The 20,351-nt window shown below is 45.6% G+C and overlaps 1 protein-coding gene across 1 annotated transcript; it reads left to right on the top strand.

The window, feature by feature from the left end:
- The first annotated feature begins 1,020 nt into the window (after positions 1 to 1,020).
- SERPINC1 (serpin family C member 1) lies at positions 1,021 to 17,053 on the top strand. The gene is made up of 7 exons (XM_050963281.1): positions 1,021 to 1,254; positions 6,725 to 7,103; positions 9,757 to 9,972; positions 10,315 to 10,452; positions 11,531 to 11,924; positions 12,477 to 12,541; positions 16,830 to 17,053. Exons 2-7 carry the CDS (start codon positions 6,729 to 6,731, stop codon positions 17,001 to 17,003), a joined length of 1,362 nt encoding a protein of 453 aa, XP_050819238.1. The 5' UTR covers positions 1,021 to 1,254; positions 6,725 to 6,728; the 3' UTR covers positions 17,004 to 17,053.
- Positions 17,054 to 20,351: the final 3,298 nt, after the last annotated feature.

The following is a 20,351-nucleotide window of genomic DNA, read 5'->3' as shown; positions in this document are numbered from 1 at the left end:
GTCCTGAAGCAAAGGGCTAATTCCTCAGTAATACAAATGTGCTTTTCTTGCCCTGGTGGAAAATACGCATTCCCAATGAATTAAGGGGAGGGGATCATGACAAATGCCTTCCTTTGCTTATGTTGAAAGTTTTATTCTCAGTTACAAGGCCTACAAATGATATTTGGTGAATATAAACCAATTACCTGATTTTTCTCTCCTCCCCTTACTCCCTCCCCATCCAGTGGTGCTGAGAACCCCCAAACTCCCATTGAAGTTTATAGGATTTGTCAGTGCTCAGCACCTTGGAAAACCGGTCTGATAAACCTTTAGAGCCTTCTTTCTAGTAGGTTATCTGTACTAAAGACCATAGTTTTATGGCTCATCTCCCATGAAGAGGCATTTCAAACAATGCCTTCAAAGGACTAATCTGTGTGTTATTCAGTAACTTGCACTGCAGCTCTAGCTGACAGTCCAGTTCTGCCAAAACTTGCTCTCTGGCAGGAATGAAAACAGTCCAGTGCTTCACAAACAGTTGGGTTTTTTACACATAATCCTGGGCGTTTTGCAGTGTGGAGGGTAGTGGGTTTCGTGTTTGCTCTTACAGTGGCCTCTATTGTGAAGATGTTACTGATTATTGCAAGATAAACCCAATCCGATTGACTTTTTAAATCAAACTGCATCTGAGTTGTTGAATTAAATCAGCACCCAGCTCCCATCCATGCCAGTTGTGAGATGGTGAAGAATCATGATCCCCAGTTGACCAATGGGAAAACTAAAGAACAGAAGTGTGTGATTTAGTCCAAACTGCTGCAGAATGGAAAATATGCATATCTTCCCCAACTTGTATTTGGGTGCGGGGGGAGGAGGAATTGGCCTGAGCTGAGTTTCTAAATCTACAATCATTTGAGTTCTGGAAAACTTCTGTGTGTTATATCAGCCGGAATTGGGAAGCCCTGGAGTCTGTGTGGAGAAGGTGACCAAACTTTCCCTCATCAGACTGAACTTTAAAACCTTTTTTCAGATCAAACATTGCTTTGTTCAACTCTTTGCTTAACCTTCCACGGTTGGTCATCAGCCTTTGACCTCAACATCCCACTTCTTCCCTCCCTTTCTCCCCTGACTTGACTGAGCTCTGGTGGAGTGCAGAAATTCAGTGCAGAAGCAACTATTGTCTAGCTTTGTCTCTGATTTTTCCCTGCTCTAAAGAAAGCGTGCCTGTCACTGTACGTTGCAGATCACGTCCTGTAGGCGAGGAATCTGACATACCACAAGGTAAGTGGAATTGGTTCCACAGTCCTACTTGCTTCCAATGAGATTTTCATGTTCATTAACATGGTTTTTGATGGACTCATCCCACTTTGTAGAAATCTACACACTCCAGCCATCGCTGGACTGCTTGTCTGTCGGGGATCCCTGACTGTAGTGCTGAGGGGCTGTATTTGTAGAGTTCTGTCTAGGTTTCCTAGAGATCCTGGTTACGCCGTGTGCTGCTCACTATAATGCCTGCAAACCCTTCACTTCTTCTTGAACTGTAAAGTGGGGAGCAGTTGTTTCAAGGAGGTTTGGAAAGTCCTGGCTTTTCTCTCTCACTCGTCTCTCTAAAATGGCATACGTCTCAGGTTGGGGACTTCAGTGGGGCACCTAATTTTCCTGGGAATTTCTCTCACACACACTCACTCACTCACTCACTCACTCACTCACTCACTGGTGGGAGCAATTCCACAAAGGCTTAAGCTCCTTAATATTTGTTAAGCTTTCAAACACTCGAAGCAAATAATAGTGACTGATTTCTTAGCACTACTTCTAGCATGGAGTGGAGGGAGCAGACCTCTGGCATGTTTGTTAGAGAATTATCCATAAGTTTATAACACTTGTGAACACTGCCCTTTGTCAGAAGACAATGTTGTTGAGCAAAGGTACTGGAATGGAAAACTACTGGGATATGTGGACCCTAACTCTGATGTGGGAGGAGGAGGAGGTTTCTAAAGTGTGTTCTGGGTGTTGACTCTTGAAATTCCCATGATCAATGCAAGAGACTGCTTGGAGCCTTGCAGTTTTGAGCTGATTAAGCAATTCTCTACCTGACCCTGCCACTCCAGCATTAGGCTAGAAGGGCGCAAAAAAAAAAAAAAAAACTTACCTGTGGGAGTTTGGCCATTAACTGCAGTCAAACTAGAATTCCACCATCTGTGTTTAAAACATGACCACTGGAGTAAGGCAGGACCAGCTAATCTTCTCTGCTCTACTTAGGTTTGCATCCATGCCCTTTGCAGTGGTATCTGAGCACCTTTCAGTAAGGTTCGTATTGCCAGGGCCCCATGTATGTGGAATTCACTGGCCTTATGTTCTTATGATACTGGGTCAGACCAAAGGTCCATCTAGCCCAGTATTCTGTCTTCCAACAATGGCCAATGCCAGGTGCCCCAGAGGGAATTAACGGAACAGGTTATCAAGTGATGCATTCCCAGCTACTGGCAAACAGGCTGGGGACACCATCCCTGCCCATCCTGGCTAATAGCCGTTGATGGACTTATCTTCCATGAACTTATCTAGTTCTTATTTGAACTGTTAAAGTCTTAGCCTTCACACCATCCTCTGGCAAGGAGTTCCACAGGTTGACTGTGCACTGTGTGAAGAAATACTTCCTTTTATTTGTTTTAAATCTCCTGCCTATTAATTTCATTGGGTGACCCCTAGTTCTTGTGTTATGAAAAGGAGTAAATAACACTTCCTCATTTACTTTTTCCACACCTGTCAAGATTTTATAGACTTCTTTCATATTCCCCCTTAGTCGTCTCTTTTCCAAGCTGAAACTTCCCTGTCTTATTTATCTCTCCTCATACGGAAGCCTTTCCATACCCCTAATCATTTTTGTTGCCCTTTTCTGAACCTTTTCCAGTTCCAATACATCTTTTTTGAGATGGACTGACCGCATCTGTATGCAGTATTCAAGATGTGGGCGTACCTTGGATTTATATAGAGGCAACATATTTTCTGTCTTGTCTTATCCCTTTCTTAATGACTCCCAACATTCTATTAGCTTTTTTGACTTCCGAAGAATGCATCTGAGCTTTAGCCTGGTTATAGAAAAAGCAATGCCTAGACACTACGATGATAGGCACTAAGGCACGTGCCTTTGCAAGGGCTTTTAGCTTTGAAAATTTGGACATTAGGCTATCACAGACAGCATGTCTGTGCCTGTAAATAACCCTGTCCTTGCATTTGACTGAGAGCTGAGTTGGGGCCTGCAGCTTGCTGCCGCTCTTCCCAACATCCTGAAATGGGAGATATGATGCAAAATCAGTCACTTATACAATATTGATGGAGCAGTTCTAATACTCAGAAAAACCTTCTCCAGTGAAAATGGTAGGCTAAAAGTGAGGAAAGCAATAGCAGTTCTGGCTGTCCATGCACACCCTCAAGCAAGATCATTGTGCTAGCCATTCTGCAGACACCTAACAAGGCCATTTCTGCCCTGGAGAGCTTGCAATCTAAAGAGAAAAGATGGCAAAGAATGAGAAGAAGGATTATCTCCATTCTAGAAGAGGAAGTGAGGCACAGCTTAAGTGATTTTTGCACAAGGTCATGCACAGTGTTTGTGATAGAGCCAGGAATGGAACTCAGATCTGTGTCATAGACCACTGTGTTAACCACAAAGCCACCCTTCCTTCCCAATACCATTCAATCCAAATGCCTTGGAGTCAAAATTGTACTGCCAGAGGCCACACTTTCCTGCTAGTGAAACCGTATCTCTGGAATCACTCTAGATAAATGCACCTCATCTTGCACCTAGCCTTAAAGTATGCCATGCTGGGTTACTGTGGTGATGGGCACTATGGGAAAACCTAAGATAGACCCATCTTTTTGCAAAGGTTCTCCATGGAGTACTGAGTCCTAGGTGAGTAGCCAAGTTTCCATTCCTTCTCTTTCAAGCTAGACAGACATGGTCTGTATGTTGCAGCGCATAGGATATCTGATCAAACCCAGCGTTAAGCCATGTAACAATGCATGTAGAAACCATAGTGATGGAAGCCTTACAAACAGGTGTACTAAACACTGCGCATTCCACTGTACCTACACGAGGCTGGGGTGCTATGCTACTGCTGATCAGAGCAACATAAGATGTGGGATTTATATAATCCCTGCACAAGCAGAGGTGTGACCATCAGTCAGTGATCGTTGTTTGGCTAACCTTTGCCTTGAGTGACATTCTGACAGCCCCTTTTCTGCTTGGCCTGATTTCCCGATCAGTAATACTGACATAACTTGCAGGGGCACAGTGACTGTTAATGAATGTAAAAGTTCACTGAGATCTTCAAACAGCAGTTGGCATTGGACAGGCACCTCCACTTAGCACCTTGTAGGACTGTCTCTTTAAAAGACCATTTTACTGTCCTCTCACTCTTCTCACTTATTTCTCATGTTGTAAAAAAAAAAAAAAAAAAATTGAGATATACCAATCTCCTAGAACTGGAAGGGACCTCAAAAGGTCATCGAGTCCAGGCCCCTGCCTTCACTAGCAGAACCAAGTATTGATTTTTGCCCCAGTTCCCTAAGTGGCCCCCTCAAGGATTGAACTCACAACCCTGGGTTTAAGCAGGCCAATGCTCAAACCACTGAGCTATCCCTTTGAATAACATAATATAGAGCTGGGACTGAACATGGAGCTCATCTCCTTCTAAGGACTAGGAAAATGTTTAGAACAGAGCTGTCAAGGGATTAAAAAAAATCATGATTAATTGCGCTGTTAATAATAGAATACCATTTATTTAAATATTTTTGATGTTTTCTTTTTTCAAATATTTTGATTTCAATTACAACACAGAATACAAGTGAACAGTGCTCACTTAATATTTATTTTTATTACAAATATTTGCACTGTAAAAAGCAAAAAAATAGTATTTTTCAGTTCACCTAATACAAGTACTGTAGTTTAGTCTCTATCATGAGATGAACTTAACGAATGTAGAATTCTGTACAAAAAATAACTTCAGAATAAAACAATGTAAAATTTTAGAGCCTAGAAAGTTCCCTCAGACCTACTTCTTGTACAGGCAATCGCCCAAACAGTTCGTTTACATTTGCAGGAGATAATGCTGCCCACTACTCGTTTACAGTGTCTCTTGAAAGAGAACAGGCGTTCGCATGGCACTGTTATAGCTAGTGTCGCAAAATATTTATGTGCTAAATATGCTAAAGATTCATGTGTCCCTTCATGCTTCAACCACCCTTCCAGATAGCGGTGACGGGTTCTGCTCGATAATGATCGAAAGCAGTGAGGACCGATGCATGTTCACTTTCATCATCTGAGTTAGATGCCACCAGCAGAAGGCTGATTTTTCCTTTTTGGTAGTTTGGATTCTGTAGTTGCCACATCAGTGTGTTGTGCTTTTAAGACTTCTGAAAGCATGCTCCACACCTTGTCCCTCTCAGATTTTGGAAGGCACTTCAGATTCTTAAACCTTGGGTCGAATGCTGTAGCTATCTTTAAAATTTTCACATTGGTACCTTCTTTGCATTTTGTCAACTCTGCAGTGAAATTGTTCTTAAAATGAACATCATCTGCTGGGTCACTTGAGACTGCTACAACATGAAATGTATTGCAGAATGTGTGTAAAACAGCAGGAAACATACAATTCTCCCCCAAGGAGTTAAGTCATAAATTTAATAATGCATTATTTTTTAATGAGCATCATCAGCATAGAAGCATGTCTCTAGAATGGTGGCTGAAGCATGAAGAGGCATATAAATGTTTAGCATACCTGGTATGTAAATACCTTGCAATGCCAGCTACAAAAGTGCCATGTGAATGCCTGTTCTCACTTTCAGGTGACATTGTAAATAAAAAGGGGACAGTGATTATCTCCCATAAATGTAAATAAACTTGTTTGTCTTAGCAATTGGCTGAACAAGAAGTAGGACTGAGTGGACCTGTAGGCTCTAAAGTTTCATGTTCTTTTGCTTTCGAATGCAGTTATGTAACAAAAAAATCTACATTTGTAAGTTGCACTTTCATGATAGAGATTGCACTACAGTAACTGAATGTGGTGAATTGAACAATACTGTCTTGTTTATCATTTTTACAGTGCAAATATTTGTAATAAAAATGAAGTGAGCACTGTACACTTTGATTTCAATTACAACATTAAAATACAATATATTTGAAAATGTAGAAAAACATCCAAAAATATTTAATACATTTCAATTGGTATTCTATTGTTTAACAGTGCTGTTAAAACTCCAATTTATTGCAATTAATTTTTTAATCACGATTGTTTTGAGTTAATCATGTGAATTTAACTGTGTTTAATCAACAGCCCTGAGGCATAGAATGATTTCCATATGAAGTTTACAATCCGGGGTGGCTCTATGTATTTTGCTGCCCCAAGCACGGCAGGCAGGCAGCTTTCAGCAGCATGCTTGTGGGAGGTCCGCTGGTCACATGGATTTGATGGCATGCCTGCAGGAGGTCTGCCGGTTCCACGCCTTCGGCATACCCACCGCCAAAGCTGCAGGACTGGCATGCCACCGAAGGCAGTCTGACTGCCACCCTCATGGCAACTGGCAGGCCGCCCCAGGGATGCGCTTGGTATGCTGGTGCCTGGAGCTGCCCCTGTTTACAATGGGACTAGTGAGTTTGGAGAGGAGACGGATACAATGGCTGTTATGTCCATGAGTCCGTTTGGAGGGATGGCTCATGCAAGGCTTGCAGCTGGATTGTAACTTCTCTTTCTGGTTTCAGGAGGATGCATCTATTCATGTGGTTGATCATCAGCCTCTGGGGTGCAGTAGCTCCTCAGTACCACCCTGTGGAAGATATCTGCACTGCAAAGCCAAGGGATATCCCAGTGAATCCCATGTGCATTTACCGTAACCCTGAGAAGAAGGAGACTGAGGGGCTAGGGCTGGAGCAAGTGAAGGAGAAGATTCCAGAATCTACTAATCCCCGTGTCTGGGAGTTATCAAAGGCCAACACCCGCTTTGCCATGGAATTCTACAAATACCTGGCAGACTCCAAAAATGACAATGAAAACATCTTCATGTCACCCCTCAGCATCTCCACAGCCTTTGCAATGACCAAACTCGGTGCTTGCGGTAACACCCTCCAGCAGCTCATGGAGGTGAGTGGCACCATCTCAGCCTCTTAAAGTTGCTATCCTAACAACTGAGGTTAGAGCAAGCTGCTAGCTGTTTGTCAGGGATAAATCTCTCTCGGGCTCCTCCACTCAGGACATTTCCCTACTTAGAGAAAGAGAGAGACCTCTTGGCTAAACAAGCCCCTTGTCAGGACACCTCTCCTGTTGGAGAGCACTGCAGGAAGCTCCAGGCTGGTTTTCCCCTGGTCTGTTGGGAATCCAACTCCTAGATCCAGTGGTTGGAGTAAATTCTTCTGATGCATGCTGGGTTCGGACCTATTGACTCCATATGGAGGAGTGGGAAACTTTTCAAGGGGCACAGAGGAGAAGTCAAATACTTGGCTCCTAGTGGACCTGACAATGTGTAGCTGGGCCATGTTAGACACGCAGAGAGAGATCATTCTAACCTGGGCACAGGGTTAGTGTTCCTACCGCAGCCCAAACTCAGGATGCCCCTCCCCCAGGAAAATAATTCTCCTGTTGCTCCATGGAAATGCTGCTGGACAAAGGCTACCTCCTGCAATGAATAAAGGATGGGGTGGAGACCACACACTGACGTCTGTGTTCATACAAAATAAATTCACAGCATCACCCAATATCCAGAAAGCTGAGAGCCTTACTGATCTCAAGGCACTTAACTGCACTGAGGGTCTCCTATCACAGTCTGTGCCTGCCCTAGGGAAATCTATGGTGCTAACCACTGAGTGGTCCCACCAGTGTGCTTCTAATGAACCTCAGGCTGATCAGGCTCCCATTGAGTCAATGGCATAAATCCCATTGATGCTAATGCAGCTGGATGCAGCCCCTTGTGAGCTCACATGTGCAACTGCTTCCAACGGTGCATGGCTAAGCTAGCACCATTTGCAATAGACTTGGAGGACAGGCTAAGTGTCTTCACTTTGCTTGGGATCCCATTAGCAAAAATATGAATCAATGAAAAGGTGCCTGAGGCATCTCCCTGGAGCCAGCTCCAGGGCATTCTCCAGATCCACACCCAGTTGTTGCTGGGTGGCGACTCTTGGGTGGCCTGAGTGAAACGAGCTTCCACTGGCATGAGCGTCTCTTTGGAAAGACTGAAAATAAAGCTGACACAGAGCAGTTGAAGTGAGGAGCAGGGGTTTCTGGTTCTCACAATAGCCAGCAAAGGGCACTTTAGGCATGTGTCACTAGCTGTAACTCTTGTGACTTTCAGGGTCTCTAGTTTCCTACTGGGGCCATGGCAGTGTTAGTTTCCAGAGGGCTCCTCCATAGTGTGTATGAAAACTCCATGGGATAGAAGCCAATAGAGGGGAGTGCAGCTGAGAATATAAATGGCTTGTACCATTTGTATTTGGCATTAGATCTCGAAGTCGAAGTTACTGCAGCAAGGTAAGTGCTCCTGCCTCATGAGTAAATGATTTGCATGGGCTGTAGCAAAGCAGCAGTTCCAGAAACAAGATCCACCCATTACCCGAATGGCAGATTGTTTGAGCCCGCAATTATAATTAGGATTCTAGCTCTGTTTGTTTTGCTTGTACTGCTCCGCTTTGACTAACCCAGTGAGAGGTGTGCTCCGGGAGGCACAAGACTGTGAGCCAGATGTGCTAGTTCTTTGTCTGACACCAGTTGCCTCTGTAGCAGAGTCATTTGTCTAAGGTACCTAGATGCACCCCATTACTGTCCTATCTGAGCACCTCACAATCTTTAATGTATTTATCCTCCCAATGCATCTGTGAGGTAGGGAAGTTTCAGAAGGGGCACTGAGGCCCAGGGAGGCTAGGGCTTTGTCTGCCTGGGAAAGTTATACTAGTGTAAATAAAGAATTTAAACCACTGTCGTTACACTGGTGTAACACCTCAGGTGGACTCTTATTCCTGAATAAGCATGTCCACATGGATAGTTACACTGGTATGATTGCAGTGATGTGACTATACTGGTGGTATAACTAGAAACATTTCCTGGGTAGACAAACCCTTAGTGGCCTGCCCAAAGTCATGTAGAAATCCTGCAGCAGAGACATTTCCCAGACTAGTGCCCAGGATTTAAAAGAATCCAGGTCTCCTGATTCCACATGCAGCAGCCATAAGGGCTCCACTGGCTTCCTGAAAGGAGAGAGGGAGGACGGTTGGTGAATGAGAATTGTGAGGCTGTTCTTGGTGTAAGGTAGAGACTTAAAAGAAGCGATCAGACAAAAGGGGCAATTGGGGAGGGGCATGAGCAGGGTGTAGTCTGAGCATTGGAGAGGAGACAGCTGTGCTTTGAAGGGGATGAGAAGAAAGAGGAGCAGCCATATGATTTTTATACAGATTTTCTTTGTTAAATGGTGTTTGTATTCTGGACAGTTCAAAGCCTTGTTTCTGCACAGCTGCACCCAGCTTTCATGCAGAGAGACAGGCTCAGCTGAAAAGTTTGTGGATGTGTCTAAACTCCACAAATCTCCAGTCCCTATCCAAGGGGTTGGATCAGGCCTATCTCTGCTTCCATGTGAATAAAACCAAACAAACCAAGAGCTCTCACCAAGTCCAGAGTGAGTGGTCCAGTGTCCCTGTGTCTGTGTGGTTATTGTTATTGAGCAGTTATCAGTCTGTCCCTTCTGCCTGTGGCTCCAGGAAATGGGGAGCCATGTCTGTGATTCTGTCTCTCTACTTTGCTTCCCTAGGTTTTCCGGTTTGATACCATTTCAGAGAAGACATCTGATCAGATCCACTTCTTCTTTGCCAAGTTGAATTGCCGGCTTTATAAGAAGGCCAACAAATCCTCAGAGCTGGTGTCGGCCAATCGTCTCTTTGGGGAGAAATCTCTGACCTTCAACGAGACCTACCAGAATATCAGTGAGGTGGTTTATGGAGCCAAACTCTGGCCCTTGAACTTCAAAGTGAGTCTGAAAGACTTTGGTTTCTACCCCTTTCCAAATCCTTGTGCTGTTGATGATAAATTCTCTCCCTTACCTCACCTGCTGTGAACCAGGGGCTACGTATGACTTGAGTGTGGTTGAATGCAGCACAGTTTTGCTACTGACCGAACCTGCTTTAAGCTCAGATTCTGGTTCATCCATTTACAAGCTTCTCACTTCTGAGTACTGCAGCATGGTGCTCAGAATACACTGTCTGCATGGGGAACATGCCCCCCCACTTCTTGGTGGCTGCCTCCTACAGAGAGAGACAATGGGGTGTTGAAAATCCCCATGTGACTTATTGTTTTGGGTCTATTCCTCCAGGAAAAGCCAGAGCAGTCCAGGACTCTAATTAATGAGTGGATCGCTAATAAAACTGAGAAGCGCATTACTGACGTGATCCCTGAGGGAGGCATTGATGACCTCACTGTCCTGGTGCTGGTCAACACCATTTACTTTAAGGTACGGGAAACAACCCTAGGGAAATCTGCTCCCCTGGGGAGAGGGGAGGTCTATAGCCAGGCTTTGGGTGATGTGATGAGAAGTCAGTAGATGACTCTTAGCCCAGACACACTGAAGCTTTAAGAAACGAAGATGCTGGCTCAGACCTGTCAGCTGTGATGACTCAGGGGACAGCAGTGAAAACCCAGACACACCAACATTGGGACAGAGAACTGAAAAGTGAAGCTCACTATAAGGGAGAGAGGGGTGCAAACCAAACCAAAAACCTGGACCTTCTCATCCCTGATCTTTGTGTTGTGGGGAGAGGTCTGGAATCCAGATCAGAATTCCTTGCCTGGCCCCTATTTGTGTTGTGCCAAAATCTCAGATCCAAACACCCCTAAGATATGGCAAGGTCTGAAATTTGAATCTAGCTCCAAATTCTACAGCCCCGAAAGTACATCTGACCGCTCTGATTTCATTTCCCAAGCTGTGGTGAGATGCACAGTCAACAATCAGCACAACTGAGGACAAGCCAGTGAGTTCTGTATGTCAATTCCATTTCAGGGAGATGATAGGGGGGCTGAAGAGCATCCTTCCGGGATAGGAGAGTTGCCCAGCTCTGCCACTGAGCTATGTGGTGTCAGCTAAGTCACTTAGCCTCTCTGTGTCCATTTCCCTATCTGTAGCCACCTCCCCACTGTGGGTGTGGACGGAGGTTGTGAGGCTAACCTCATTTGTTCACTACAGAAATGCAAAGCACTATTCACCACAACAGTGTTGAGCCAGCACCTTCTCTTACAAAACTTTGGGGGATTCAGGTTCAATGGGATCTTGATCTCCGTTTGCTTCTGAAAAACGGAATCCTTGTTGAAGTTTTGCAACAGCCAAAACTGCCCCTAGTCCTTCCTCTCACTAGCATGGGCAATGGGAGGTGCTGCTAGTAACAAATGGCAAGCCAATGATGATCTGGAGAGCATCCCTTTTTGAAGAGGGGAGAGCAATGCGTTGATTCCCTCATAGCTCAGCGTGCACTGGGCCATGGGGCTGGGATTCTCGGATCTGTGGCTGATTACTGTCTGTCTTTATGGTCCCCCAGGGGCACTGGAAATCTGAGTTCCCTGCTCAGAACACAAAAAGGGATAAGTTCTATAGAAGCGACGGCCAGATCTGTGCCACCCCCATGATGTACCAGGAGAACAAGTTCCGTCACGTCTCTGTCCCCAGTGACCATGTGCAGGTGGTGGAGCTACCTTACAAAGGGGATGACATCACCATGGTTCTCATCCTGCCAACCATGGGCACATCTCTTGGAGAAGTGGAGCGGGACCTGACACCAGCGCGGCTGCAGAGCTGGCTGGGCTCTATGAAGGAGATCTCGCTCTCTGTCTACCTCCCCCGCTTCCGCATCGAAGACAACTTCAGCTTGAAGGAGAAGCTGCAGCACATGGGGCTGGTGGATCTTTTCAGTCCTGAAAGTGCCAAGCTGCCAGGTCAGTCCTGGCAGGTTCCCACTGAGAGCAGGGGAGGGACGGAAATGAAATGAAGCAGCACTGTGTGGAGGGGGCCAAATACTTGAAAGCAGTGCTAGAACTGTAGTGGCTTCTCCACTGAGCAGTGCACAAGTGTCTTGATCACAAAATCCAGAGACACCACTGGGGAAAAGTCCCCTCTGATCCTAGGGTTGGCCTGTGTAGGTCAGGGTTGAATCTACAGAGAAAGGATTGTCAGATTGGCATCTTCCACCAGCACTAAACTTGCCTGCAAATTGTTCAGTGCTAAGGGCCCAAATCTACCCTTAGATACGAACACTTGGGCCCACAGTGACATCAGTGGAAATCCTAATACTGTGGCAGCAGAGCGGAATTTGGATCTTTAGCTTGACCCTTGTCCTCATTTCATTTGTCCTTTCCCCATAAGTGTCATCGTCTGCCTCAAACTCCTTCTGTGTGAGAGCAAAATGCTTTGGTGCTCAGAGTGTTGTCTTCTCAAAAAGCTGTCCTTGAATTTCCCTGTCTGTTTATGGCTTGTTGGGTTTTTTTTAGGTATAGTTGCAGAGGGCCGTACAGACCTGTATGTGTCTGATGCTTTCCACAAAGCCTTCCTTGAGGTAAGTCTTTCTTTCCGGTGCTCTCCTGTAGTTTGTTTCTTTTAATGTAACTTTTTGTTTAGTCTTTTTAACAGCAAAAACCTTTTCCCTTTCCTCCTCTTGCCGCCGATAAACTTAAAATTGTGCCACTTATCTCCAATCGACGCCTGTGACTCTTCTGGGTTCCGGTCTGTGGCAGGGAAAGATATGGCACTGAAACCACCAACAACTGAATTCCAAAGCCCAACAGCACAAAGTAGAACATGTAGTTTGGAGTTTGTAAAGAGCCTAGGGGCTGAGCCAAGGCTTGTTGAAGTCAAGTCTTCCCATTGACTTCAGAGGGCTTTGGATCAGACCCCTACAGCATTGTTGGGCCTATACAAGAAATACCCTGTAAGGCTGGCTGCCAAAGAATGGGGGTGCGGGTGGGATGAATCCAGGGTTTTGGCAGGGCAACAAATTCAATGTCATTATTTTAGTTAGACAGTTCTGATCCGGTGCTTTAATATTAAAGTTATTTGTCCTGGGAAGTTGAGACAATAACTATCCTTTTACTTAACAGTAAAACTTGCTTTAAAACATTTCAATAGCAGTGATTGTAATTATAGAATATCAGGGGTTGGAAGGGACCTCAGGAGGTCATCTAGTCCAACCCCTTGCTCAAAGTAAGACCAATCCTCAACTAAATCATCTCAGCCAGGGCTTCCTCAAGCCTGACCTTAAAGACCTTTAAGAAAGGAGATTCCACCGCCTCCCTAGGTAACCCATTCCAATGCTTTACCACCCTCCTAGTGAAAATTTTTCCTAATATCTAACCTAAACCTCCCCCACTGTAACTTGAGACCCTTACTCCTTGTTCTGTCACCTCAGTGTCCCCAACTTTTTCGTCTAGCGGGCGCCAGACGAAGGACCATGGCGGCAGTGGAGCGTCCGCCGAAATGCCGCCCTTTGATGACGTCGCTTGTTGGTGGCAAGCAGCGTCATTGAGAGGCATCGGCACCGAAATGCCACAGAAATTCGCGGCATTTCGGCAGATGCTTGACTGCTGACCAGGATGCGGACACATTTAGATGCCCCCGCGGGCACGATGGCACCCACAGGCACCGCATTGGGGACACCTGTGTCATCTGGTACCACTGAGAACTGTCTAGATCCATCCTCTTTGGAACCTCCTTTCAGGTAGTTGAAAGCAGCTATCAAATCCCCCTTATTCTTCTCTTCTGCAGATTAAACAATCCCAGTTCCCTCCGCCTCTCCTCATAAATCATGTGCTCCAGCCCCCTAATCATTTTTGTTGCCCTCCGCTGGATTCATTCCAATTTTTCCACATCCTTCTTGTAGTGTGGGGCCCAAAACTGGACACAGTACTCCAGATGAGGTCTCACCAATGTCAAATAGAGTCGAATAATCACTCCCTTCGATCTGCTGGCAACGCTCCTCCTAATGCAGCCCAAAATGCCGTAACTTTCTTGGCAACAAGGGCACACTGTTGACTCATATCTAGCTTCTCATCCACTGTAACCCCTAGGTCCTTTCCTGCAGAACTGCTGCCTAGCCCCTTGGTCCCTAGTCTGTAGCAGTGCATGGGATTCTTCCATCCTAAGTGCAGGACTCTGCACTTGTCCTTGTTGAACCTCATCAGATTTCTCTTGGCTCAATCCTCTAATTTATCTAGGTCCCTCTGTATCCTATCCCTACCATCCAGCGTATCTGCCACTTCTCCCAGTTTAGCGTCATCTGCAAACCTGCTGATCATGCAGTCCTAGCCATCGTTCAGATCATTAATTAAGATATTGAACAAAAACGGCCCCAGGACCGACCCTTGGGGCATTCCGCTTGATACTGGCTGCCAACTAGACATGGAGTCATTGATCACTACCTGTTGAGCCCGATGATCTAGCCAGCTTTCTGTCCATCTTATAGTCCATTCATCCAGCTCATACTTTAACTTGCTGGCAAGAATACTGTGGAAGGCCATATCAAAAGCTTTGCTAAAGTCAAGGAATAACACGTCCACTGCTTTCCCTTCATCCACAGAGCCAGTTATCTCATCATAGAAGGCAATCAGGTTGGTCAGGCATGACTTGCCCTTGGTGAATCCATGCTGACTGTTCCTAATCACTTTGCTCTCCTCTAAGTGCTTGAGGACCTGCCCCATGATTTTTCCAGGGACTGAGGTGAAGCTGACTGGCCTGTAGTTCCCTGGATCCTCCTCCTTCCCTTTTTTAAGGATGAGCACTACATTAGCCTTTTTCTAGTCATCCGGGACTTCCCCCAATCGCCATGAGGTTTCAAAGATAATGGCCAATGGCTTTGCAATCACATCCGCGAACTCCTTTAGCACCTTGGATGCAGCGCATCCGGCCCCATGGACTTGTGCTTGTCCAGCTTTTCTAAATAGTCCTGAACCACTACTTTCTCCACAGCGGGCTGATCACCTCCTCCCCATGCTGTGCTGCCCAGTGCAGTAGTCTGGGAGCTGACCTTGTTTGTGAAGACAGAGGCAAAAAAATCATTGAGTACATTAGCTTTTTCCACCTCCTCTGTCATTCGGTTCCTCCGTCATTCAGTAAGGGGCCCACATTTTTCTTGACCTTCTTCTCGTTGCTAACATACCGGAAGAAGCCCTTCTTGTTATTCTTAACATCTCTTGCTAGCTGCAACTCCAAGTGTGATTTGGCCTTCCTGATTTCACTCCTGCATGCCTGAGCAATATTTTTATACTCCTCCCTGCACATTTGTCCAATCTTCCACTTCTTGTAAGCTTCTTTTTTGTGTTTAAGATCAGCAAGGATTTCACTTTTAAGCCAAGCTGGTCGCCTGCCATATTTACTATTCTTTCTACACACCAAGACAGTTTGTTCCTGCAACCTCAATAAGGATTCTTTAAAATGATGCTGGTCTTGCTTCCGCAGCTAATGTTGCAGATGTAGAACTTTAGATTAATCTTTCTCCATCTCTAGATTCTCCTAAATCAGCTAGGCCCATGTCTTCAAAAGTACCTAGGCGCTGAACTCCCACTGAAACCAGTAGGAGTCAGGCGCCCAAGAACCTTTGAGAGTCTGGGCACTAGTCCCTCCTCCCCCTGTTGATGCAGGATTGTCAGTGTATTGATCAGAATAGCACAGGTGGTTTGTGGGCCTGTTTTTCACAGGACCATACTTACACATGTGCTGGAAATCATGGGGTTACACATTGTGACAAAGTTCCTCCTCTACCTTGGTGGGTCCTGTGCTTATTGGCTGATTTGCTCGCCTCACAGATTCACCCTATGGGTCAGGAAACAGCCCAGAGACCTTCCCCTCTGGTGGAAGCCACAGTCCAGGTCAATTCCTCCTGTGTCTGATCAGGAGTTGGGAGGTTTTGGGGGAACCTGGGCCTGTCCTCTACTCCAGGTTCCAGCCCAGGGCCCTGTGGACTGCAGCTGTCTAGAGTGCCTCCTGGAACAGTTGTGCGACAGCTAGAACTCCCTGGGCTACATCCCCATGTCCTCCTCACAACACCTTCTTTGTCCTCACCACTGGACCTTCCTCCTGATGTCTGATAACACTTGTACTTCTCAGTCCTCCAGCAGTATGCCTACTCACTCTCAGCTTCTTGCGTGCCTCTTGTTCCCAGTTCCTTACACGCACTTTCTCTCCTCTGGCCTGACTGGAGTGAGCTCTTTTATAGCATCAGAGGAGCCTTAATTAGAGTCAGGTACTTAACAGTCTCACCTGACTCTTAGCAGGTTAATTGGAGTCAGGTGTTCTCATTAGCCTGGAGCAGCCCCTGTTCTGGTCACTCAGGGAACAGAAAACTGCTTATCCAGTGACCAATATATCTCCCTTCTTCTACTCTGCTGTTCCCAACTGGCCTGGGTCTATCACAACGTATGCTTCAGAGTTTGGAAGCAGATGAATTTGAAAATCTGGTCTCTTAGGTCCAGATGCTTCGAATGTTAACCAAGTGTAAAGGACTGTCTCATGACTTTATCACATAAGATGATGCTTGCGTATTCTTCTGTGTGCTTCAGATCCATAAAACATTGGGGAAAACCTTTTAAAACCGCTCCTTGAAAATCCTTTGTTAGCTGTAGCAGAGGAGGGTGCTCTGGTACCATGTGGAGAAGCCTGGTGTACCACGTGCAGCCGGTAGGGCCTGGGAGCTCTGCACAGAGGGAGTGAGCATTTCACAGCCAGGTGACTGTGACTTTTCTCTCATGCACTCCCAGCCAACCTGGAAGTAAGGAGTGGGGGGCTGCAGCATGCACATCTGTCCTGTGTACGTGGGGATTGTATGTTAATGTCGTCTTCCATCTGATTGGCAGGTGAATGAGGAAGGCAGTGAGGCAGCAGCTTCTACCATAGTCATGATCTCGGGCCGTTCGTTTCCCATGAACAAAATGATCTTCAATGCTAACAGGCCCTTCCTGCTGCTCATCCGGGAAGTTGCCATCAACACCATCATCTTCATGGGCCGAATATCCAATCCCTGCCATTAAGGAGCCGTGGCCAGGTCCCAGCTTCTCCATCCACATCGGTATCCAGTCAATAAAATATCATCTCCCCATGTCTGTCTCCTATGCAGCATTTTCTGCAGTATTGTTGGTCAGCAGTTTTGAAGGCCTCCTGAGAAGGCCCAGCTTTCTCTCAGGGCAGCTGTACTGTTGTTTGACACAACCCTTACTTAAGGACTGTAACCTACTAAACCGTTTACCCCCTTGCTGTCACAGTCAGGCGAGGGAGTGTGATGCATCTCAGGTGATGTGCTCTCATCACCAGAGGAAGTCCCATCCTGCATTCTCTCTATTAAAAGGAGGCTGAATTCTCCCAGTATTTTGCACCAAGATTTATGTTGTGTATTGTTGTCCTCATTCAGGCCTCAACTGTAACTCTCATCACATCTTCCATTAAAAAAAAAATAACCAGCAAGCTAAAACATGAATAGCCAGTTTCCTCTTTGTTATAAACCTTTCAGTACATGAGAGGGGAGCAGGCTGGATCCTTAGAGCTCTCAATCTTTAATAAATAAGTGTTTCTCCCCAGCCCACTCTTATCCTAGTGGATGGGCATGTCAAACTTCCTGCTGGAGTGTGGTGAATCTTCCCACTCACTCATGGAGTCAGAATGCCACTTCTTTAAATTTTGGCCTGCTTTGCCCTTCTGTTATGAGAGGGGAGGCTGGGCCATATTTGAGTGAGTGGTGTTGCAATGCCCACTAACACACTGAGGCTCAAATTGAGAAATACTGCCCTGAAAGCTTTGGCTACTAAGGTATGTGCTTTTAAAAGGCTTCCTAGGCTATGCAGAATTAGACAGCAGTATCAAACTACTGATTTACTTAAAGTAGAATCCGTTTATTTGAATCAATGTATTGATGGTCCCAGTTCCATCCAGATTACATTGGACAGTCCCATTTTGTAAGGGGGAGGGCCCGAAATTAAATAAATAAATTACTGCATTAGAACAATGCTAAATTAAGGCCTAACCCTGCTCCATGGAAGTCAATGGCAAAACTGTCAGGGTATATTGACACTGCAATATAAACCCAGGGTTCAAACTCTGGCTCAAGCCTAACTCCCCTTCTGTCTACATACACATCATGCTAACCCAAGGCTTGGAGTGAAGCTCCTAGGACCCCACAAGGGTGGAGGGTTCAAACCGGGACTCAAATTCTACTAACCCTGGGCTTACCATGCAGAGTAGATGTACCCGCAGAGAGCAGTTGCCCATTACACCCTTCTGTTGGCCTTCAGAAACGTCTAGTGTCTAGGCAGGACCCCAATACACATGAATGAATTACAGTAATTTAACTGGGAAATTTTGGCCCAGTAGCTGTGGCAGAAACACCTGTAGGGGGTAGTACATGAAGCACCTGACAGCCAAAAGAGTTGCACGACCTCACTATATTGCTTTGAAATGATATTGACTTGTCAGACATATCTGACTGAAATCTGTTTATTCATCAGTAAAAGGACCTGCCAGTCAAAGTTGTAAATACCTGTCAGTTACTGAAAGGGTTTTCCCCATAAGCAAATTGTTTTTTTTCATCAGCTTTGCAAATGAGTCCTGAAAGCTCCATATCAGTTACACTTCCGTTCAGAACTACGGAAATCCACAATTAAGGTAAACACAACAGCCATCACTCTGCCTCTAGCTTCTGCTAATCAGCCAGCCATATTAAGGGCTTAAAGAATTCCTTTATCTCCTTCATTTGCACAGTTAGTTTGTGGAGCTGAGAAACTATAGCTTGTGTGGCTTTGGTTTTGTGCATCTGTCTCCTGTATATGTGTGGTCTCCAATCCTCAACTTTTGCTCCACCAATGAATAGGTTTGTAGCTATACGTCTGTGCTATACTTCAGTGCTCTTATCCTGTCCGTGTCTGAATCCTGAATAGTTGTCTTGAACGTGGCCCTATTGAGGCTTTTATAGCTCTTACTCTTATCAGTGACAAGGGCGTGGCCTTGAGGCAGAGGTATTATAAGGTATTGATGTAGAGGTAGGGAGGTGCATTTCAGTCTAAATCAGGGGTCTCAAACACGTGGCCTGTGGAGTTATTTCCTGTGGCCCACCATAGCTACCGACTCCACCAGCCCCCTACCCTCCCACCTCCCCCCCAAGCGCGCTGCGTCCCCACTCCTCTGCCTACCTCCCAGCACTTCCTGCTGCCGAACAGCTGTTTGGTGGCATTTAGGACTTTCCAGAAGGGAAGCGGGAGGAGCAGGGACACAGCGTGCTCAGGAGAAGAGGAAGGGCTGGGATTTGGAGAAGGAGTTGGAATAGGGCAGTAGCTCTCAAACATTTTTTTACTGGTGACCCCTTTCACACAGCAAGCCTCTGAGTGCAACCTCCCTTATACATTAAAAACATTTCTTAAAATCTATTTAATATCATTATAAATGCTGAAGGCAAAGCCGGGTTTGGAGTGAAGACTGACAGCTTGCGACCCCCTGTGTAATAACTTTGTAACACCCCCCCCGAGGGGTCCCCACCCCCAGTTTTAGAACCCCTGGAACAGGGGCAGGGAAGGGGTGGGAAGAGGGGAGGCAGGGGCAGGGCCTCATGGACTATGAGCAGTCTGAGGTATGAAGTTCAGCATGTATGATTCTTTGCTGTGAGTAGCTGGGAAGAATGTTTGTTAAAAGTGACAACATTTTGTATGAATAGTTACTTTAAAAAGTTCCTGCCATTACAGCTGTGTTGATAGACTGTTAGTGTAGATCATCATCGGTGTTGCTGCCCACATAAGGAATAGTTACAGGTGTTTATATTTTATTAAAACCCCTCTTCGCATTACAGTTTTAAAAAAGTTAATATATTGACTTTTAATAGCATATTATATTACGCTTCATTTTTTACTATACTTTTGTATCATTGTATGAAGAGGTTTGAGTGATGCAGCCCTTGGGCCAATGTACCAGTCCTCATATGGCCCTTGTGGTGATTTGAGTTTGAGATCCCTGGTCTAAATGCTACAATAACATGTTAGGGGTGCTCTGTGTATGTATATCTGTAAATAGTTTATATATGAGTTGCCAGTGGATGGCACTCAAGGTTATGTAGCATAATTCCTGGGTTTTCTTGGAGCGATAAAACGTGCACTGTAAATGGCTTCCTCTATGCAGCTCATTAAGTCAGCTCTTGACACTATAGGCCTATCAATGACTGACTGTAAGGTACTTAAGTTAGATGATCTGCCACTTTCTGGAATCACCAATGCAGAGAGGTGTGTTGGTTGCCTGTGAGATTGCGTCCTAGTTCTCAGTGGGTCTGGGGCAGAATTAAGGGTGTTCTATATGGATTCTCTAAACCAGGATCTGAAAGGCCTGTGCCTTTCCATACTGTCAAA

This window comes from Gopherus flavomarginatus, chromosome 7 (genome assembly GCF_025201925.1).
Source record: "Gopherus flavomarginatus isolate rGopFla2 chromosome 7, rGopFla2.mat.asm, whole genome shotgun sequence".
NCBI lineage: Eukaryota > Metazoa > Chordata > Testudines > Testudinidae > Gopherus > Gopherus flavomarginatus.
Note: the sequence above shows the minus strand (reverse complement) of the source record. Positions and strands in the feature narration are given on the sequence as shown.

Coding starts and splice junctions, on each gene's coding strand:
- SERPINC1 (XM_050963281.1), top strand. CDS start 6,729: ATGCATCTATTCATGTGGTTGATCATCAGCCTCTGGGGTGCAGTAGCT. Junction 9,973..10,314: donor TCTGGCCCTTGAACTTCAAA/GTGAGTCTGAAA, acceptor CTATTCCTCCAG/GAAAAGCCAGAGCAGTCCAG. Junction 12,542..16,829: donor TCCACAAAGCCTTCCTTGAG/GTAAGTCTTTCT, acceptor TCTGATTGGCAG/GTGAATGAGGAAGGCAGTGA.